Source organism: Trachurus japonicus, chromosome 13 (genome assembly GCF_045865225.1).
Source record: "Trachurus japonicus isolate A0001 chromosome 13, Traja_1.0".
NCBI classification, from domain to species: Eukaryota; Metazoa; Chordata; class Actinopteri; order Carangiformes; family Carangidae; genus Trachurus; species Trachurus japonicus.
In genome coordinates this window covers 24,297,017-24,320,619 of record NC_140919.1, presented here as the reverse complement: position 1 = coordinate 24,320,619, position 23,603 = coordinate 24,297,017, and the positions used below count along the sequence as shown (strand labels likewise).

At 41.6% G+C, this 23,603-nt stretch overlaps 1 protein-coding gene across 5 annotated transcripts in view; it reads right to left on the bottom strand.

Moving 5' to 3' along the window:
* gria4a (glutamate receptor, ionotropic, AMPA 4a) overlaps window positions 1-23,603 on the bottom strand; it is a 114,817-nt gene that overhangs the window by 37,028 nt on the left and 54,186 nt on the right. For all 5 annotated transcript variants that reach the window (XM_085795498.1, XM_085795499.1, XM_085795495.1 and 2 more), the window contains exons 3-10: window positions 20,630-20,869; window positions 16,719-16,771; window positions 16,313-16,444; window positions 14,073-14,126; window positions 13,071-13,229; window positions 7,777-7,944; window positions 7,163-7,267; window positions 6,131-6,241 (exon numbers count right to left, since the gene is read on the bottom strand). In XM_085795498.1, coding sequence (XP_085651624.1) covers window positions 6,131-6,241; window positions 7,163-7,267; window positions 7,777-7,944; window positions 13,071-13,229; window positions 14,073-14,126; window positions 16,313-16,444; window positions 16,719-16,771; window positions 20,630-20,869 — 1,022 coding nt within the window. The remainder of the gene's footprint in view (window positions 1-6,130; window positions 6,242-7,162; window positions 7,268-7,776; window positions 7,945-13,070; window positions 13,230-14,072; window positions 14,127-16,312; window positions 16,445-16,718; window positions 16,772-20,629; window positions 20,870-23,603) is intronic.

The following is a 23,603-nucleotide window of genomic DNA, read 5'->3' as shown; positions in this document are numbered from 1 at the left end:
GGCCGCTGTAAATTAACAAACTTAGAGCCGTCCATGTGTGAGCTTATCTCGCAAGACGCATGTTAATGACACGTCTGAACAGGGCCTTAGCTTTCTGTTTGTTGTCAGGTAATAAGAATAATCTTGAATTTACACATGAAAGGTCAAATAAGAGGCACAAACAAAAGCACCCAAAACTTGCATTATCATAATTGTCTAAAACCATTAGTCTCTCATCAGTATAACATGTATTTAAACAAAATACCTTGCTTTGAAAAAACAACCACACAAATAAGAATCCAGTTGTTCATTTATACTGAACATTTTTTGTCAAACATTTCATCACCAAAATAAAAAATAAAAAATAAAAATGGGGCACATTGTGTTAAGTGGCAGAAGATACAAAAACATCATTATCAGAGCTATTAGCAGGTCCCAGGGTGCTCATGCCATTGAGCCAACATGAAGTAAATTCCCCCTAATACAGTAGATCAACACAGCCATCAAGACTGCTCTTTAGCAGGGATAAAGACAAAAATAAATTAAGATGTGTGCAAAAAAACACGTTTTAAATTTGCAACCCCCTTTGATTTACAGTAAAACTCACACAATTGATTATTTATTTTTGTTTTGCCAAAAAAACAAAAAAAACAAACAAACACATTAACTGCGTAGAGACCCACCAAATAGTACTGACAAAAATGTGACACTGCAGTTTGTCAGAGAACATGCTTGAATTTTGTGGCAGAGATTATTTGGTGCCTTTCCGCAGGTGAATGACACTAAGCTGCCTTTGATATTTTGGTGCATACTTATCAAAAACAACTCCATTTGAACACAAAGTCAAAAGCTAAACTTTCTACAAAAACAAAAATTGATCCAGCTATGTGTTACAATCAATCTTTTTTTAACAAGACAACAAATGAGCCTTCTTCTCAAAATGTTGATACTCATTTGCATTCTTACATAATGTACTGACATTTAAAATACCTTTTTCGATTAACATTTTGCGAAACTCCAGGTCAGAGCCAGAGGCAATACCAGGAGCTCTATACAGCGAGACCACATCACCACCACATATCCAGTGTCTGGATCCTACAGTGGGAGATTGCAATTGTCTGGAGCCATGAAAAATTGAAGTGCTTTTATGCTTAAATCGCTGAATCCCAGGGGGAATCATTCCTTTAATTTGTTTCAACATGGAGAATGTCTCTTCTTCCATCAAATTACCTACAGGTTTATCATGTTAGAAGGTCATGTATTTGAATCAGAGCAGGTCACTTTGTTGAGTTGATTTAGCACAACGTAAGCAGCTATACATAAACAGACACACACACATACAGAAACACACATACCAATGGGAGCACTGCCAAGAGTGGCACAGTTTCACTTTAAAGCATCCTTATGGTTTGTTATCAGTTTGCTCCAGACGCTTTTGTCTCAGTGTTAAGGTAGGTAGTAATGCCAACATTGTGTGCGAGTGCGTTTGTGTGTACCGGATGTTAGTGCGTATAACCACTGCTAGGAGGAAAGTATCATGTGTATGTGGCATCATGAGTGAGGGCAAAAAGAAGAAGGTGAAAAGAGGAGAGAAAATGGGGGCTAAAGATCAGGGGGTTGAAAGGAAAATAAAGGGAAGAGAAATTGGTGGAAAAGCATCTGGAGAGAGGGATGTGTGGTGTGTTAGCCGCATGAAACTACAGAAGAAAGATGAAGGCGCAGATCAGAATACAAACAGAGATAGCTACAGGGAGAATAGACGACAGATAGAAACAGAAAAAAGGGAAAGTGAGAAGGAGAGATAAAGAGAGAGAGAGAGAATATGACAAAATGAAAAATGGTGAGGAAGGGGAGAGAGAAAGAGACAGAAAGGATGCGCTAAAAAAGACAGATGTAAAGAGGGAAAATGGGTGGGCGAAAGAAGGAGAACAGCTTTGTAGAAGCAAATGGTTGGGGCTGATAAGACATGAAACACTTCACACTGGAGCCAAAAAGGCAGACAGGACTTGCTATGTAAGCCAGTTAGAGAGCCAATGAAAAATACAGGCACCCAACTGGACGGTCACCTAACTGTCCAGTCATTCATTCAGGCTGCCAACTGGATACTCAATCAGTCCAGCATTTAAAAAGCCAGACTGTCACGTAACGAGTTAGCCAACTGCCGGGACATTTAATCAGCCTGCAAGCATTCATTCAGATGCAGGGGGGGGGCAAGCCAGGCAGTCGGTTAGTCACAGTCTGTTTGAGTCAGTCAGTTGGTCAATCAGTTCATTCATTAACTAATTACTGCGGTTACAGTACATAATCATCTATCCAGTCACACTGTTGGCCAGTGAGTCAGCATGATTATCTCCCAGCTATTCAGCCATAAAGGAGGACAGGCAATGCAGTTAGATAGTCAGCTAGTCAGTCAGTTGATGAGTCAACCAGTCAGTCAACAGTCAGCCAGTTGTTAAGTGAGTCAGTCTAACCTACAGTTCAACCTGTTGACACCCAACCTTTCTCAGACCACCTCCTACACCATCATCTATAATACCCCAGAGTTCTTTCAGTCACAATTTGAGGTGCCACATATTTTGACACAGCCAATATATTCACAAGCTAATTCCCAAATACTCCACAATCAATCCCCACCAATACACCCTGTTCATACTGGCTTTATTGTGTATATATATTACTTTTTGTGCAAGGGTTTTAAAGCCTGCATGTGTGAATGACCTACACCACAGGGCAGATGCTAAGCACCTGTGGAAATGTGCGCATGTGCAGGAGAACTTTTCATTTCATTTCATTTGGGTTTTTCACACCTCAGTTCAACATTTTGGCAAATTGGCCCATTGCCATAATCGCTATAGTCATAGCAGTAGGTTTGTTACCTTTAATTGTCGGTGCAAGCTATTTTTAGAACAGCGGAGCAGAGCCGCGAGCTGCTCAGAGCTACGCTACGGAGGCTGATGGGATTTCTTGGTTTCCCTCATCAAACTCATCAAATACACAATCCAACAAGTCCAAAACGCTTTCATGGACAAGTTGTGACCTGCACATTCACCACGCTATGAGATAATAACAGAACATTACGAGATGGAGTTGTTTTCGAGGTAAATTCATCCAAAACAGCTGATCCTGTCAGGGGCAGTTTTCCGGCAAGCAGTCTCTGCATTTGCCTCCAAAACAACTCTGTCTCGTAATGTTCCGTTATTATCTCATAGCGTGGTGAATGTGCAGGTCACAACTTGTCCACAAGAGCGTTTTGGAGGTGTTGGATTGTGTATTTAATGAGTTTGATGATGGAATTCCCATTAGCCTCTGTAGTGTAGCTCCGAGCAGCTCGTGGCTCGGCTCGGCCGTTCTACAAATAGCTTGCACCGATAAATAAAGGTAACGTACCTACTGCTATGACTATAGGTTTTATTCACCACTTTCCGTAGAACGCCGCTGGGCGTCGCCATGACACTCAATTCACCGACAAGTCGGTTTCGCACTTCTGTCTCACTTCAAGCAGAATGGAGCTAGCCTAGCAGTCTGTCTTAGAAGTGTTTTTATTATTATTACAAGTTCATAGAATGTCCTCCGGTATGACATGTGCTGTTGTTGGATGCACAAACAACTCAAGGAAAGTTAAAGATTTTATGAATGGAGCCTGTAACGACCATAAAGCCAATCGCAAGAGTTGTGGATGTCCGGTTGCTACGTTAGCCGCTAGCTGTTGCTACGTAAACAACCGACTTCCGGGGTGGTGTGACGCAATGGATCATGGGAAAATAAAGTGGTGAATAGTAATGGGCCAATTTGCCAAAATGTTGAACTATCCCTTTAAAACATAGATAATGATGCCAACCTTAAACATTTTCTGCTGTAGGATTTCCAGTAGAAAGACAGCCCCAGTGCCTCAGACAACTGGCCATAGTGTTGAATACCCATAACTAAAAGGGCTTCTCACTTTACCCTTTCATCCAGATGTGAGGATTCAAAAACCATTCTCAGAGAGAATTAAATGCAGAAGAGGAAAAGTTGAGTGAGTAGGCATGACTGAATAGATTTACAAAGTGACAGAGTGGAAAGATGAACACCTTCCCTTGGGTCACCCCCGCCCCCCAAAAAAGAAAAAAAGAAAAAAGAAAAAGGAAATATAGAAATAATTTGTTGGGGTGATTTCTCCTGCAGGTGCTCTCTGGTGAGACAGAGAACATGGCGGTGATTGTGGTGTCCTCAGAAAGAGTGAAAGAATCTGAATTAAAAGGGCTGTCCAATGGTCTGGTGGTTTTGTGCGGCTGAATGTCAGATCTTGACAGTGGCCACAGAATCCCTCGCAGAGCTCTCGTCCAACTGTGGCTTTTGTCATGAGAGGGAGACAGCAGCTCAGTGAGCAAGGCATCCTGGTGCCTCACAGGCTCAGTGCCAACACACACAATTAAATCATTTCCACACAAAAGAAAATCATTGTTTTAAAGAAAAGATACATTACAAAAAAAAGAGCGTACTGTGTCCTTGTAAAGAGCTTTAGAGACACTCAGTCTATCAGTCTGTTCTGTGTCTTTCCAGAGGGTTTGCAACTCAGGTGAGTTTGTGTGTCACTCTGTTGCCCTGTCTGCAGACCCGGCATCAGTGTCGAAGCAGAGGCTTCCTCATCATCAGAGGCTGCAAAGAGGAGGAGGTGGCTGAGCTAACATTAGCCAAGGCCTGCTGAGGTCACCATTCACAGAGAAATATGCAGGTGGAGGAGGCATGGAGGTAAAAACGAGGGGTCGCGGGGGTATTGAAGAGAGTTAAAGAAAGACAGTGAGACACAATGAGAGGGGGAGAGCGAAGGAGAAAGGCAGAAAACGGATAGGAGTGTTGGAAAAAGGCAGATGACAGACATAAGAGGGGAGCAAATAACAAACTTGGAAAACACAAAGACTGTTTTACTTATTTTACAGCCACACAAAATGAATGTGATTGGGAACACAAGCCAAACAGATGTGAGGATTCAGAAACCATTCTCAGAGAGAATTAAAAAAGTGACAACAACAGAGTCTGATATATGATGTTCTATTAACATTATACACACGTATTTAAAATAGGTTTTTGTATCAGGCATAACAACTTGTCTTTTAATTTATTTGACTGCGTTGATGTGTTTGTATTTCCTTGTCTTGCGTCTGGCTCTAGGCACCACACCACACACTACAGCAGGGATTTAATACATTCCCAGAGTGTGCATGTGTGGTGGCTGGGCTGTCACTGGAGACATTTAGTGAAACTGAATAATTTTTTCTGAAGACTTTCCTGCAGCATGTGTGGTTGTTTTCCTCAAAGCAGACCTGACCGTTACTACTGCGTCTAGCCGTATAAGTGCTGTATAATCAAGGCAAAGGCTTTAAATAACCTTTTAGATATTTGGTCACATCACGACGCTACTATAAGTGCGATGACAGATATTTTGTTCGTACTCATCGGTTTGCTGGATGAAGCGATGGGCCTTGAAACAAAATACTGAACCTCTGAAGCTCAAGCATCTGTGACTTGTTTTTATCTCTAGGCTGAAATTAGTCTTTTCACTTGCTTTCACTTGCATCATTTTGCATGCCCAATTGAATTAGACTGATTGCATTTACAGGAAGGGGATGGCCACCATAAAAAGGCTGCAGATGGGTGAAGTGAAATCAAATGTAAGCAGAGGATGTGCAGAAATCCACCGATTAGCCCTCCTTTATCCTTGTTGGTAGAGGGAAAAGGAATAATTAAACTGGGCAGCAGACTGGTGTCTGTGTGAAAGCCATTAGAAAAGACTGGACCGAGGTCACTTCTAAATGGTGATCTGAGGTCAGTTTTAGATTTGCCTTCTAATGAGACATTAGTGTAATCTTCCAGCTGGACAAGTGCCACTCCCTCCTGGCTGTGCTCTGAGAGCTCTCATCATCTCGTACAGCTCATCCAGTACCAACCAGTTTTTTTTCTAATTCTGCCACGCGGCCTCTATCCCCTGGTTCTCTGACAGTGAATACATCTTGGTGAGAGCCTCGAAGGCAAATGAACCTCTGATTTTCACGGGTATGGTTAATTGGAATTAATTGGAAAGGGAGAAATTTGGGTGAAGCTGTCCCTTTACAGTGACAATTACACATTATCCAAACTATGTAGAACTGAAAGCAGTCAGAGGGTACATTACCATGATGGTGGTCACAACTACAGTCCGGTTCTCCATCGCTGTGCTGTCATTGGACAGAGCATTTTCATTCTGGACCAACACAAGCTTGTCTATGTCATTCCAGTAGCCGATCTGGAAGAGGCGAGAGGAAAACAAAGGGAGAAAAAGAGGATATAGATGACACAGTGGTGGGATGGAGACATAGTTTAAACAGTCTTTATACTGTAGCAGAGTATAAACAAATATGTTATACAATAAGATCAAGACAGAGGGGAAAAGGAACAGTGAATCTGACATAAAAAAAGAAACTGAAGCTAAGATGGAGAGAGAGGAATTGAGAGCAAAAAAAAGTCAACAGAATGAGCTAACTCCAGCGAATTTCCCATTGGAACTGTAGACGATATTGAGTTATTGAGTGTGAGCCAGGAATTTTCAATAAACACACATTGCTGTCGAAGGAACACTTCAGAAGCTAGAACATGGTGTTATTTCTTTATTATACACTAGGAGCTGCATGTACTGTATGTTTTTTTCCCAGTAAAGAAGAAATTATGAATACTTTCACCTGGAGCTTTATCCTCCTACTTTGTGCAATCATGAGGAAGAATCATGTTTAAATATTCCTTATTTACGTCACTGCAGAGTTTTATGTGCCTCCAGGATGTCTGGGAGGTGCTCCAAAAAGCTATTAAAACACAAGCTGCAGCGATTCACAATCATAGTTATAAAGATATTTATAACTGCAGGAGGACAGTTATTAATTAGGAATTATGGGGGAAATTATGCAGTAAATGTATTAATTTTTAACAATCACCCATCATGAGGGATACATGCAACGAACCCTGAAAATTACAGGAATACTTCTTGAACACTTAGAATAAATTCATGTCCTTTGTGTGAAGATTTAAATATAACTTTCCCACTGAGGAGTCACACTGGCTGACAAAACAAGCTTTCATACGCTGACAGTTTTATGTTGCCAATGGTGTCCAACTCAAAGATTCAACGTGGTGTTTATCCTTGTTCACTGACCATATGGAGAGTTTACTTTACCTTGCGTGGTCCGTTGCTCTTCAGTTCAAACACGTCCATGGTGTAGTTGACCCTCCGACCATAGTGATCAAACTGAATGTTTCCAGTCAGGCCCTGAATGCGCACCTGAAGTTAGAGCAACAATGACAGTGAGGACTGGGGAAAAATAAACATAAAAGGTAAATTCTGTAAATTCATTGAATGCCTATTACAGAGAAAATGCTAACCACAAACATTTTCCAAAAATAGTGTTACTATAAGTATTTGAGAGTTTAGATTTACAACCAGGTTACAGTAAGAGTTAGACACAAATTGCTTACTGCGAATATTTATGAATCGATTGGAAGTCAATGTAATGGCCTTATAAATATAGCAGTACAAGTTTGTGTGTTAAGTTTGACTGTGGCCTCTTTATCAAAGTCCCAACAAAAATGTAAAATACATCAATGTCAGCATGGATTTCTGGAACATTCTTTCCTTTTACATGCCAGCTGTTTTGCTGGCACGGATATGTCTGTGTGTCTGCGAGTGTGTGTGTGTGTGTGTGTGTGTTTATGTGTCTGTGAACATCTGTTCTACTGTTTGCCAACCCATCCGAACCACACAAAACCATACAACATCAAAATTGTGCCAACCTGTTTGAGTGCACGCTCCATATCTATTCCTTGGTTCCAGGGAGCAGCTGGGTTGGCAAGGCAGTCACCGGCGTTGCCACGGCGGCTGATGTCAATTTTCTGACGGCGAAGGGTGCGGAAGGCCTCGGCCATCACAAGGACGCCATCGTACGTTAGTGATGAGGTGTACTGAGAAATAAGAGAGAGCAGATAGAGGGAAAAGATGAATCAACAGCAAACTGATACTTCAGTCCAAGTAGCCTACATATTATGGCAGAAGTTGCTTCTCTCATCTTCTCATGTACAATTTGCTGTTAAAATTCAATGCAACCCCAACTTACTATTCAGAGGGAATGGGAATTGCCATATGCCCAATGCTGACCTGTGCCGATAGTGCTCAGTGCTCTGGCTTTTACTTGACTTCCACAGTTAACACCGGTGACCACCAATCACACCACTGCAAATGCAACATCCATGTGCCAGTTTTAAATGGGCAGACAGTTTTGAACACAGTCTTTGGGCAAGACCTGAAAGTCATAAAAATTACATAAAAATGTGTTTAAATTGTATTCTAAATACATTCATAAACTCCACTTCATCAGCGTTGGTGGCAGAGGTCTTCAATGTCATTTTCTTTTTCAATGTCATTTTCTTATGTAATCCATATTATGTATCCATCTTTTCTTTTATGTTGTTTATGTTTATACTCTTTCTATATTTGTACATATTACTGTTTATCTTGTGTTTTACGTATCACTTCACTACAGTAGATGATGGGAGTGGAACTCTGTACAAGCCCCTTGGGCTTCATTCCCTCCTTGCACTGTTTTTTAACTTGTGCCAAATAAATTCACTTCACTTCAAATTTGGACTCATACTAAGATTTCTAAAGGTGACTTCCATAAGGTTACAATTTAAAGGGACAATGAGGAGTTTTGGAAAAGCGAAGCGTTTTCACACTACATTTATGAGCCTCCGCGCGCACCGCATTCTTGGACCGGCGCAAGACAGACTCATGTTTTCATTCATCAAGAATTAAAGTCAAAAGTCTGAAGACGAACACATACCATTGTAGTTCCAACCATAAACGGCGTTTCGGCTGCGTTATTCTCATGACTCGCCACAAAACCGAAAGTAAGGAAATGCTGGTCGGCTCGACCAGCATTTCCTCCACCACTAATAATAACAAAATAACGATAGAGACAAAACGATATATTTATCGAAAATGGGCCCATTAACAAGTGTGGGTAGCGTAGATTCATCCACATTAACGTGAGACTTTTTAAAAAACCAAATAGAAACTCCTTGTTGTCCCTTTAAAACAGGGAGATAGCCAAAGACTTAACAGGTCTTCTGGACAAAGTCTCAGGTTTCAAGAACTGAAGAGTCAATCAAAGTGCTACAAAGACACAAAAACAAATACAAAACAAAAGGAGACAAAGAGCAGCCGAGCTTTTGTTTCTTTGAATCTGTGACTTGCTGTTCTGTGGGAGGTGTTGTGGCCTTTAGCATGTCTGCACCCAGGGACCCATTATCACATAAACCATCCCAAGTGAGTTGGAGTAAATTACAAAAATCCAATATGTGAAGAGCCCTTTGAAATGTAATAGCGAGTAAAAATAAAAGAAAGGCTAAGAGTTTATCAGTATCGCTTCTCTAATAGAACTCTTAAAATTGGTTGTGATCTTGACAGATTGACAAATTCATTATAGGTAAAAAAAAAAAAGAGAGAGAAGAAAAAAAAGCAGCACAGCAGGGAACAGCAACACACACTCAGCAGCAACACCCCCATCCAGCCCACACACAGACACACAGCACCGCACAGACACAGGCAGTCAAACACACAGCAGGCTGCCTTCACATCACAGCAGAAACAAGAGGCAAGATGAAAATCGGATGGAAGAGGGAAACTCTGCTGACGCTCCCCACGCCTCCGCAGGTAGTTTTCTCTCTTACTGACATCCCTTGATTTGTATCCCACAAGGCGTGTTTTGGAAGGCTGCGCAACCATGTCATCCTCCTTTCATCTGTCCCCTTTGAAACTAAAGAAGCCTTTAGGCGGGCGACTGACAGATGACAACTATAGAATCCAAATCAAGGGGAAAACAACAACAAAACTGAGCCAACTAGCGAACAGTTTTCTGTTTTCTGTTTCTGTCAGGAGCAGGACGGAAACACCTTTGGGACATGTAGAAAACTGTGTTGGCTTTCAAAAACTCCAAATTTTGGATAATATTTCTAGGATCCACTGAAATCTCTGAGTACAGCTAAAATCCATCACGTTGAAAGAGATTTCCTGTGAAAATGGGGATTCTCGGGGCGCAGTGCTGCAGGTTGGGCAGGTGCCCATACGTATAGGCTACAGTCCGCGCTACAGGCGGCCCCGGTTTGAGTCTTGCATTGGGCGGCCCTTTCCTACATGTCGTTCCTCCTCTCTCTGCTCCCCATTTCCTGTCTCTCTCATCTGTAGCCTACTATCTAATAAAAAGGCATGAAAAGCCCCCCCAAAAAAAATACTTTGAGAAAACAAACAAAAACTTGTTTAAGTTGACTCTATACTGTTCCATATCAGACAAACGGCTAGATTTATAAATGCTGAATGTAATAAAAGGAAGTATGCAGCACTTTTCACACTATAGTATGAAAAATGTATGACAAGAATGTAACTCTGCATTTATACTTTACCCGTTGAGTACAGACTTTCATGTGTGAAGACATGAGTGAGGTAAAGTAAACGAATCAATCTTTTCATTATGTATTCATAATTTTTCTCACAAACTTGCTCTGGACGTCAAGGACAGCAATGTTTGACACCACTTTGGTCCAGATCAAAATGTTTCACCTATTGAATTGATTTTTATAAAATATTGTGTAGATTTATTGCCCTATATTACGGCTTATGACCAAATACTGTACCTGCAAATGATATCAGCCTCAGTCGTCATTTGTGTTTAGCAATAATTGGAAAATGTTAACGCGATAACATACAATACATAGTGAGTACAGTAAAGATTCAGTCATTAACATTTTCAATCAAGCCACTGTGCTCATAAGTAGAGCTTCACAGAGCAGTTAGCATGACTGCAGACTTGTTTTATGTTTTTACATTATAACAATATGGACTCATCTCTCACTCAAATTATTATTCACATTGTAAAGTAAGATTGGAATGTGCATAATTCAAGACAATTAACCAAATTGGAATCAATTACCAGGCAGTTATGAGTCACAACATCAGCAGAAGAACACAGTAATTAAAAGTTACACTATTAGAGGACGATGCCAGTGTCAAGCTAAGGACAGCGTGTGTGTGATTTGCATCCAAAAGTTTGTACCTGTACAAGTGGCTATTCCCCTCTTTCATGTGTGTAGCTAAACATGATGATACCAGTATGTACTGCTCCATATTGATGCTTTTCATTGATATTAAAAAATCTACCATAAACAACATAAAGTGGATGTAGCGTAAATGCCATGGTACACTGAGAACAACAAATCAATAAAAAAAAGTTATGTCTAAAATTATTTTTTATAAACATATTTAACTACTTAACTAAAGCTATTGATCAAGGTTGCCTGTTTATCTGTTAAGTATGCAAAACAGATGCTAAAACTATTTATATATTGAACATGCAATTAGGGGATGAGTGGGGGAAAAGAAGGGAAAGCCTAAGAAGCAGTCTAACTTGGAGAAGATATGTGTAATCATAAGTACTGTGGCTTTGATGAACTTAAAGTATTACTTTGCCAGGTCACTGATCATTTTCATTACATTTCAACAAAATCTCCAGGCACACCGGAGCTCATTTCAGGGCACACCAGCCTACAATCACTGGGTTAAGAGATCTGGATTGAAGGCCAAAACCAGCTAGCTCAAAATCCAGTCTCCAGTGCAAAAGGGAGTCCCAACAGTGTTTTTCACACTGCACATTATTAGTTCTACTTGGCCTGAGGCTATGAGTTGGCCCAAGGCTAACTGAGCTCAGTTTTTACATTGCACCAATTAGCCTAGAGCTATTTGGAGGCATCTGTTGTCACCAGAGATATCTGAGTTTCTGTTGTTGTGTTAAATCATTAAACATGTTTTTTCCTGTTTTTTATTTGCAAATGGCAAAGGTACAACATCTTTTTTTGTGTGGATGCAATCAGGAGAGACAGGAAGAACGCACTTTGTCAGAGCAGTTTACAGGTCTGAGAGCTGAAAACACTAGCAGTTGTGTTTGTTGTGATATTGTTTATCTAAGGCTGTTCATTGGACTATTTCTCATAAAAACAAATGATATGTTTACCAAAATTACCATACAAAGTATTATATATGTAAATGTTAAGGGGTAATTGATGCAGCTGACATGTGCTAATGGAAATTCTTTAGGTGAGTCCCAGAATGATTAGTCCATTGACAGGTGAAAAATTACATGCCAATAATGAAACAATATGATCATCAATATATATTTGCAACAACATCACCTTTTATAGTTACTACGTCATGTGTCTTCTGAAAGTGGCTGCATGCCTGCAAGCGTGAGCCAGAGAGCAAGGGACAGAAAGCTGCAGTGTGATGTATTTTTAATAGGTAGGTGGACATATTTCCAGTTAATATATGCACAAATAAACCGCAGTTGGCTGCAGGTCAGTACCCGGTCAATTGAGGTATGCAGAGGAAGGAGAGAGGGTTAAAGAGACAGAAAAGAAGAGCAGAGTGGATAAGTCCTAATAAAGGCACACTAAGGTGACAGAGGAGGAGACATGGTGAGAAGGAACAGACAATGAGGTTGGTGAATGGAGAGGGGAGAATGGTTATATAGTGAAAGAGGCCCAAGTGGAGTCGTGCAAAACTGATGACAAGAGGTAGGAAAATTCTGAAAGGGGAGGGGCGAGGACAACTGAGCCATCAAAGAGGAATATCATGCTGTATAGACATTTCAAAGAAGTCTTTAACCTGGAGAATCTGAATACATCACTTTAACCTTGACGCTAAATGACAGAATCATTGAGGAATCTATCTACTCTCTCACAAGCTAATTCACCTCTCCCATCTCCTGAGGTCACAGTCTGATTGGACAGGGAGCTGCACCAAATGTACCATATCACGCTCTGAAAGGTTCAAATGCAGCAAATCTCCCAGTGACTGGTTACCTGATTGAAGAAGCTGGTGAATTTAACACAAGGGGAGCCAATGCCACCATTACAAAATGATGCTGTGTGTGGACACTTCAAATATTTTTATGAACTGCATCTGTCATTTAAGATATTTCAAAAGCTACTCGATGAGGTTGTGGTTGTGTACATTTTGTGGATAGGACATGTTCAATCACCTTAGGTGGGCTATCAGATCCAGGGTACTCTCTCTGATCCAGTTTGTTCCAGCGCTGCATCAGTTTAATCACTATAGGCTTACTGAAGTCCACCAGCTGGAAACCAGTCACGTTCGCCCCGCCGTGCATGAACCTCTCCAGAGATATGTCCTTAAAACCCTGAGAGAGAAATAAATACATGAAAGAAGGAATGATTCAATAAAAATAAAAAGAAACAACTTATAATCCATCCCAAGCCAGATGCTAAAGAGTGGAGGATTCATGAGAAAACCCTCTGACAAAGTATGTGCACTTAAACTGATGTATCATACTCCACAGTTTACCTGATTATTTATACCCCTACTTTATGTGAAGTGGCTTCCACAGCTGCGAGTGTGACACTTCATAGTGAAGCAGTCGTGAAGAGGGATCCATTTGGGAATGGGCCAGACACAGAGGTAGAGAGTAAAGACATGTGCAGGTTATCCTGGGTTGATGGATGCTAATTGCTAAAAGCTCTGAGAGCCTATCTAGCTTGACCCGAGCTCAGTGGCCCCTTTTTTCTCCGTCCCGCGGAGAACTGCTGTTGAACAGATTTTAGGGATTAAGCTTGTAGCAATACGTCATTTACTGATGTGAGTTCTGGCAACGTCCTACAGCTGTGACTTTGTCGAGGAGAAGCAAATGGTTATATTCTAATTCTGGAATAAAAGGAAAAATGGCACCTTGGTTGGACTATTAAAGGAGCAATAGGGGACTTGGCAAATAAATAATTTTAGTTTTTTCCCCTTCTGATAAGTGCAGATCAGTGAACAGCTTTGGGACAAGTTAAATGTCAAGTAATAGAGGCAAGCAGGGTATTGATTGTGTGTCATTGCAGATTCTCGTTTCCAAAGCTTTATATTGCTACTATTTGTGTGTCTCTTGGGAGTCCGTCTGATCTCTCTGGCATGTTATAACACTGTTGCAATGTATCTCCAAAAAAAAAAAAAAAAGCAAAGCGATGTTATTAAGAGTCCTTACCAGGTTTGCTATGATGTAGTGGTAACCCTTCACATGTTTCCCCACACTGACAGCCTGCAAAAGAAAGAAAAGAGGGCAAGAGAGAAACAGAGAGAGAGAGAAAGAGAGAGGAAAAAAAACATTATTATCTGTTGTTATGCATGTAGAGTGACTAACCAGGGTACATTCACAATCAACACTGTGTTAATTAAGTTTTAAGGACTAAGGCAGCAGAGTCAAACTACAAATAAAGGAGACTCCCTCCCATCTGTGGCTCCCTTGCTTCCCCCAAACAGCGGTTGTGGTTATTTTCTTGTGCTGATTAAAAGCAGAAACAGGGATGAGTCTTTTAGGACTCCTCTGGTTGTTGGTACCATACTGTCTCTTTAGCCTTTAAAGAACTTTAGCTTCAGCAGCATTGTCTGGATCAGGGGTCTGTTCACCAGCCTGGTCCAACTTAATTAAAAAAAAATCCCTACATCCTGTGAGAAGGGCGATTTAATTTATTTTAGTAATATCCTTTGTTAAGTAGTTTAATTATAAGAATTAGATTCATATTTTGTATTCGCAAAATACAGTTTGGGGAAATACAATGTGAATATGTTAAGGGGCTAATATTCAATAGTATTTTTGCAGGTGTGAACAAACATGCACAAGAACCTTTTTAGGATATTTATGTTTCCCTACAGTACAGCATCATAATGCTGTTAAAGCCTATTTGGGTTATGGTTAAATACAGACAACTAAAACAGAGTTTCCAATGTCAGCTGCTGCAGCATTATACACCACCTTGACCTCCACACCTTTCTTTTCCACGTCATGCACTTCAACACGTGTTACCCCTGAACAGCAATTACTCCTGCCTGTCTGCATTGTGCGCCGCTGCCAGTGTATTTGTGTGTGATTGCATAGCAGACAGTCTGGCACTGTGATCAAGCCTAACTTAAAATCTGTTCAAATCTCACATGTTTTTTATCATCATAATTTTCTCTACAGTGGAATGGAGGGAAATTTGTCATGCTGTGTTATATTAATGTAGTGCAAAGGCTTAATTAATATGTTGTTCACATTTTTTTTCTTCTTTCTGTCTGGCTCACCCACACATAACAGCTATATACTGACACAGACAGAGGAGCGCACACACTCGCACACATACTCACAACCACAGATCGCAGCTGGCAGGGGCAGACTAACAGAGCAGTCTCTGTCTCAGAGCAGGAACACTAGCCAACGCCAGCACTGTAGAGCCCACTGTGATGGGAGTGTGTGCTTGTGTCTGTACGCCTGTCTCAGGATACACTTACCAGTGTATGAGAGTGGTTGTGTGTCTCTGTCTGTGTGTTCACTCGCCACAGAAGCCAATTAAGAAACAGTCTGTTGGTCTGTCTGTCTGACTGGGATGCTGCCGCTGACGTGTGTCTGCGTGGCTGTACGAGTATCTGCGTTTACTGCGCCACATGTCAGAGCTCAAGACTCAAGCATCAAGCACGACAGATAATCTAATGAACTTGGACAAGCATAAGGTGCCAGAGAGTGTGCCGTCATATTCTGTATGTGTTTGTGTGTTTGTGTGTGTGTGTGTGCTCGATATCTGTATCTAAGTGTGGCTGTTGGGGAAGCCACATCTTTCATTCCACATTATGAACTCCAGGGGAAATCTCAAACCTTGTTTTCTTTCCACATGTCAGAAAGCATAAGGAGTGCTACTGCAACTAGCTGACTGGAGCAGACGGCAGGCAGACAGACACCAGCGTTACAGTAAAGTAAAAATAAAAATGATGCAATACTAAAACAATTAGTAATGCAATACTGACTCAAATTGCTTTGCATTCTTTCTACAGGATCTCATTTTCACTACTTACTGCAGCCTATTCTGCTGACTATACCAGTTTAAATTGTAATCATGTGCCACTGCATTGTGGTTGCACCTCATTATGAAATATTAAGTGCAGTTAAGTCCAGATCAGTGATGTGATCTCTGTTCTGTCTGTATCACAGTGATAATAACAGAGTCACATAAAGTTTAACATGTTTAATTCATACTTCATTCCTTTTTTAATTAATAATCATTTGCAGCATATGTACTGTATTACTTTGGTGTAAAAACTGTGGCTCATAGAAATAAAGTGGGTTTACCTCCTGATTACACAGCTGACCCCAGAACTGCAGTGCTCTAATAATACTGTTGGCATGGTTAATGTCATGTACTGTATAGTATATTGAGTTAGTTTGGTTAATCCCATAATAACGAAAAGCATTACCTGTTCTAGGATGCTCTGTAGTCGCTCAGGCTCCAGGTCAATGACATATTTCCTCTCTTGACGTCGATCCAGATCCTCCAGGAGTCGGCGATACGCTGCCTCATTGAAACTCTCCACACAGATTGCACTCACCTAGGTTAACACAGATGCATGCATGTGTGTGTGTGTGTGTGTGTGTGTGTGTGTGTGTGTAGGCATACAGGGAAGAAATGAGCAGTATGTCGGTATAATGTGAGGCACACACACCAGATGCAAGTTGACATTGGTGTTTGTAAAATATATGACAAAAACCAAAGTATTAAGTATGTATTGTGTGTGAAGTTGTATGTATGGCGCATGAGATTAAAGGGGTTCTTGCGTGCATGTGCGTGTTTCCAAGAATGTGGGTGTTCGTGTGTGTCCTGACCTGCCATCCGTTCTGCCCCGCTCTCTCCATAATTGCCTGCAGTATTGCATAACCTAGACAACAGAGAGTCAAGGCAGGGGGGGGGGAAGAAATAATAGTGTAGTGAGATAGGTAGAGGCTGTAGCAGGGACATGGAGTAATTATATTTTGCAGTTTTTGCAAGTAAAACCTAAAGCCAATTACCACAATGTGACTACACTACAGTACATGCTTAACTCAGCACTGCGTTTCCAGGTGTTCATTACTTTCCAACAGCTTCATCAGCCGAAATCATTTACCATAACAATACTCTAACGTCTTGTCTCCAGAAGAAGGCGTAAAGCTCTTAGCGCTCCCCGCAACAGTCCTCTCTTATATGTGACTTTATCAAGCAACCCACAGAGCTTATCAGGACAAAAGACTTATGAACCAAAACAACCGAGCACCAGTTTAATTGAAAGTGATACGGTTGCTATGACATTTTTTTTTATTGAAAATCTCGTTGCTTCTCTTTTGGTGGTGAACTTTGATTCAAATGCAACTCATCTGAGAACACACCGCCACTTATCCATTTCATATCCTGGAACAAAACACAGGCAGGAGAGTTCTTCTTCTATGAAATGATGAGTGCAGCTTTGAGTGGGGTGAGTCTGCCTCTCAGGATTTTAGACAGGTCTAGGCAGAGTTTCAAAGTTAATATGATCCTGTGAGCCGTATTAGACTGAAAACGCTGTCTGAATGGGTCAAAACAAAGCCAATTAAAAACAACTTAAAGGGATAGTTCACCCAAAATTCAAATTTCACTCATTATCTACTCACCCTCATGTCAACTAAGAGCCGTGAGAATTTTCCTCCGTTCCTTCTCTGAGTTACGGGGGGGTCCGCACAGCAGTATTTGTCCATACTATAATGGTTGTCAATGGATACCAACTTTCTTCGTCCAAAAAGACACACCAAAAAACTTCCAAATACCTCCATACTGCTCGTCTGTAATGTCCCTCTCGTATTGAAGCCCCGACATGAGAAATTGTTCCGGAAAAAATTAAACAAGTATATTATTATACTATATTATTATACTATTATACTATATTTTAAGCTTGCTTGTAGTGGAAGCTCCCAGTGTCTCAGTTCACTGCTCTTCCTGTGTCACCGGCGGAACAATTTCTCATGTCGGGGCTTCAATACAAGAGGGACATTACAGACGAGCAGCATGGAGGTATTTGGATGTTTTTTGGTGTGTCTTTTTGGACGAAGAAAGTTGGTATCCATTGACAACCATTATATGGACAAATACTGCTGCGCTGCCCCCCCCCCAACTCAGAGAAGGCATGGAGGACTCTGAAAATTCTCACAGCTCTTAGTCAACATGAGGGTGAGTAGATAATGAGTGAAATTTGAATTTTGGGTGAACTATCCCTTTAATATTACATTTATACACAGCTGTTTCACACTTCCAACTCTGCAGTGGTGGACTGGAAATTGAAGGAAAATGAAATAAAAAAATGTCATAATTGAAAGTCGTATTCACGCACATAGTGAAAATCACACACCTACACAGCAAATGTCTACATAAAACACAATGACAGGAACCAACACATGTATACACCACCAAAAGACACAAAGCAGCAGCAGAACTAAATGTTGCAGAGTGTTTTCTACTTTTATGTTGGGAGACATTTACCGCATCAAGTGAAGCAAAAGGCACATCTGAAGCCTCGGTAATCACAGTGTTTATGTGTGTGAATCAGGTTTACATTGCAAAAGAGGTGGAGTCGGACTTTATGTGAGCTGTAAGATTGTGCTTTCACCTTCCCGGGCTCACAGGTGGTGTTGTAAACAATTGTCCGAATGACTGTATTCATGTTAAGGGTTGAACTTGCCTCTGAGTTGTTTATGCAAATGTGTTTTGTTTGTAATTTAATGCACACGCCCAGAATGAACACACATATTAATCCACTGTATGTGGATTTATGCCTGCACGTTTGCAACGATACCTGATTCTATGTATGCATGTGTGTGTATGTGTGTGTGTGAGAGCGTGTGTGTGTGTGTGTGTGTGTGTGTGTGTGTGTGTGTGTCAGCAGGCTGCCTGTGGAGCAGAGCAGAGCAGGGAGCATAAAACAGATCACAACGTTACTGCCCATTTTCCAGCACATTACCGGCAGCAGGGCCTGATGGGAGCCTATAATGAACGGCCCTGCCTTGGCCAAGTCACGGGTGAGCACAGCCCAAACTCTATGCATCCATCCTTCGCTCCATTTCCCCCTCCTTTTGCCCGATTCTCTCAATCTCTGCCCTTCCTCTGCCTGCTATATGCTACTGTATATCTCTAGAGGTTTGTGATCCTGTCTATCCTCTTGCTCCTTTCTGCCCTTTCTGTAATCTCCGGCTGCCTCCCTCCACTGCCTCCCATCTACCTCCCCAATCTCCTCTTCCTGCCACCTTGTTTGTCTCCTCCTCCCTTGTTCCACGCTTGTCTTTGCTGCTTTCTCGCTTTTTTCTTTTTTCACCGTTCCGCCGGCTCAGCTCTCCTAACCTGTCTCTCCTGCTCTCCCCCTCTTCCTTTCTCTTTTCCCCCTCTGCTCCCCCCTGGGTTCTAACCCAGACAACCTGGACCAGAGGGAGGCTGGCAGAGGCACAGTCAGCACACAGACACACACAACTGCACACTCTCACAGATACACACACACACACCATGCAGCTCACTGATTCCCTAACACGCCACTATTCTGTGGTCTGGGGACTCTGCGTCATGTTTGACCTGTGTTTCTCTCCCTGTGGCAGGGAATTAGTCTCTGTTTGTGTGAGTGTGCGTCCACATATGTGTGTGTGTAAGAGGAAAAGAGAGAGAGAGATAACGTGCCAAGCGTTCCCATGACAGTGGTTAGGGGCTGAGGGCATCAGCTGTGCCCGCTTCAGTAACTTACATCCACTGCATGATGGGATGGTTAAATTAAAGGCAGGTGAACGCTGCGAGAGCTGAGACCAAACCCTGGTTTCTGGCTAAAAAGGACAGAATTACACCCTTGTTCCTGCAGCTGTATCTTTTCATTAGGATAGGGCAGCTCCACTGGCAACATGTCTGTACCATTTCCAGAAAACAAGTTGGCATTTGGGTGTTAAATTATGGCCAAATAATCCCAGGCAATTCCAGGCAAATAGACTTTTAACAATATGATTATGAATTTATGATATTAGGGTTAGCTAATATTGTTCTCTGTGTGTCATTCCAAATTAATGGCTAAATTCCTCATGCAAAAAGTATTCTGAATCAGACTAATTTGGGAATCTATTTTCATCTGGCATCACTGAGAACTGAATGTGGGCCCAGATATTGAAAACAGCAGATCTGCCCAGTGAGAGTAGCTCTTATTATCACAGCAGAGCTCATGAATCTCTGCCATAAGAATACAATGCTGCTCCAGTTTTAATCATTTGGACATTTCTGGTATACAATGAGCGTCGACTATAATACTTCCTTGTGTTCCAACTTCCAACCCATTTTGCATACTTTCCCCTAAATTCCTCCCTGACCTTTCTCTTTAAAGCCAGCGAGGAAGGGAAATAGAGTAGAAAATAGATGAGGTAATGTAAGGCGAAGTCTTGGTTACAACAAAGCGTTGCTGGTGCAGCACTTTGACGGCAACTGGTTGAATTTAAAACATATACTTCAACTCACTGCAGTCATTTCACTGCATTTCCCTCCCTCAGTCCCTGACTCCACTGATTGATAATGACTATTTTATTTTATGCTTTCATATTCTAAAAGGACAGATTCGCTTCAAGGTCCAGCAGTAAGACTGAGTGGATCGTTGTGGACGTTTCTTCCAGTGCCCTATAGAAAATGATGCATTTTTAAGCAAAGACAGTCAAACTGTCAGCTGTAATTTAGTAACACCAGCTCTTTGTATTCTTAGTTTAAGTACACTTACCTCTGTCTGTGTCGTAGAGGAAGACAAATCGGCTCCAGTCATAGTGGTCCAGCAGCGACAGCAAAGCCCCTCTGATGGACGGCCGGAGCTGCAGGGTGAATTGGCCCTCTCCTTCAGTGGGGAAACTGGGTGTCACAAGGCTGATGTGCAGGGCCCCACAGAACGACGTCAGCGTGTTCACTGAGCGCTTGTCGTAAAGGCCGAAGATGGCAAAGACCCCCCTTGAATACTGAGAACAGACTGAGAGTTGAGGATGGAAGAGGGGAAAAAAGGAGATAAAATGTAAAATAGAAAATTAGGAAAAAAACTAATTTATTGCATACGCAGCAACACTTTGAATTGATTTTGCAAATAAAGTAGAAGAGTAGAAAAAAGAGCAAACGAGATGATGGAACAGAGACAGACATATGGTCCTTAAATAAATTCACACTGTGGAATCTGGTTAAACATGTCAACCATTTTAATGAGCGACAGCTTCAGCATGTGTCAGCATCTCCTCACTGCTAATTAGACACACACACACCACTCCCTTAGTGGTGTGTGTGTGAGAGAGAGAGCCTCCATAAGTGTGACTATTTTACCCAAAAACGTCTGAGATTAAATGTATTTTGCCAAGTGACATCACATGCATGCATTGCTTTTGATTTACTTTATCAAAAACAACATGAGACACCTCCTTCTCTCCCATCTCAGACACACACATGTGAAGTTATAAAGTCTAAGCCTACATGTGTGGAAATCAGACTACTCTACAAGACGTCTGCAAGCAATTTTCAAATTTTCTTACGAGCATAAAATCATTCCCACTAGCCAAAACTGGCATGGCAGCTCATACAGTTGTTAGGGAAATTAGAGTCAAATAACCCCACCTGCTTGGAGCTTAACATCCTTAAGATACCTGCATGCACGGACACACACACACATACACACACACGTAGATACAAAACCCTTGACCAAGTAGCGAGCTCACTTCAAATGTGAAGTCATTTTCCGCTACAACGCTGCAACTCAGTCTTCAAACGCCCTGAAGCTTTCAACCATGACAGAGTGGCACCAACGTCCTGCGCTATCTTGCTTCCACAAAAGTCTTCCCTCTGCTTTGGTTTGTTATTCATCCACCATTTTTGGCTCCACCAAAAGAAAAATAAATAAAGTACTTGGTGCGAAGGAGTCGGGGAGTCCTGCATATTCAGACAGATCAACCAAACAAAGATGTGTCACTTTCTGAGAATTAAGCAACTTCAAGAGTGTGTGAACTCATTTTTCTTTTTACACTATTTAATGTCTATCCTTCCTTTATCTAATGATTCATCTCCCTTTCGTCCCCTCCTCTCTCTCTTTAGCTCCATTCATCCTTTCAGCTAGATTCTCTCAGGCAGGCATGCTTTGAGCTTGAGCTCTATCCTGCGTCATAATTCACTCTCCAGCCTGTAACACGTCACACTGGAGTAAATAGTAAGACAAGAGGACTGCAGACTTTGCTTTTGGCAACAGCCGGCCATCACCCTGTAACTTCTTCTCTTTTTCTACCTCTCTTGATCTCCTTTGTGTGTCATATCATCTCATACCTCTCACTCTCTCTTCTCTTTTCAGGGAAAGACACTGAATCCATCCTCTCTCTTTCAGCTTCCACCATCCCCTCTCCTTCATCTCATCTGCCTCTCCTCCTACTGTATGTGACTGCCTCCTCTTTCTGCTCCTCTCTCGCCCTCTCTCTCCCTCCTCTTGGGACTCAAAGCAATTCCATTATCAGCTATAAGCCTCAGTGGGGGTAAACACTGAGGGAGATGCAGCTTTGACGGTTTGGCTTGTGGCAATTAAACAAAGCCGAGGCCTCTGCACCCAGGAGGCGATAAGGCAGGGATTTAGTCTCCGATTATGACAGGAGCTAAATGTCTTCAATTCAGAGTACTAGCATTCTACGTACTTAGCATGCGTCATTCAGCAAGAGCTGAGTCATGGTGTCCTCAAAGTCAACTTACTTAGTGTCTTCTGAGATGATTTTTATGGCATTTCCAGGTTTTTTTTATTTGGTACGTCATTGCACGTACCGACATGATAGATGGCTACAGAGATGAGGTGGTGTGTGATAAACTACTTAATGACAGGTGCTATATTTTACCTAGACAGCAGTCTAATAGCTGGAATGCACAAAGATGTTTACAGTAAATCAATGAGGTGGGCTTCGCAATTAAGTGCTTCACAAGGGAAGAGAAAATGTTCATCTAAAATCTAAAAAAACAAGAAATGACAAGAGTTGTGGCAAGTTGAGACATATTCAGACAGAAAAACACTGAGACAATTCATGATGGCAGCTTTAGTGATGAGACCTACAGTATAGCTCTTGTCTGGAAGAAATTACGTCCTTACACTGTCTAACGACAAAAGAAAATCAACAAACAATTGAATTTCTTTGACAGAAGTGTCATGGCGAATGCCCGTCCCTTTGCTTTTAAGAGAATTTGCATTTCCGGCATCAGCTGTTTTTGGGAAACAGAGCAAAAATAGAAAGGCAATGCGCATCCCCTACCAACCGATAACTTTTTTTTTTTTTTTTAACTACTGGCCTAGATGCAGCTTGTGACATCACTGTCTGGAAATCGTATTTTTCCACACACCTCTTGGGTCTTCATCAAAACTTAAGGAAATATTGATAGCCTTAATCCCAAACCATTCTATTTTTAAATAACACCAAGACTTCTGCAACCATACACTCAGACACACAGGCCCAGAGCACATAACAGAGTATTCTTCACTTTGCTCATTCTCTCTCCGTTGCTCTCCTCCATCTCTTCCCTTCTCGCTCCCTTATTCCCTTCCTCTCTATCTATGCCTTCTGATCCTGGCATCATCTCTCTGACTTGCTCATTCTCAGCTTCTCCCATGTTCCTCTTTCTGATGTACGTCTCCATGGGCTTGTTTCTCTGCAATGCTCTCCACCACCACCACCAACCCACCGCAAGGCGGGAATGTG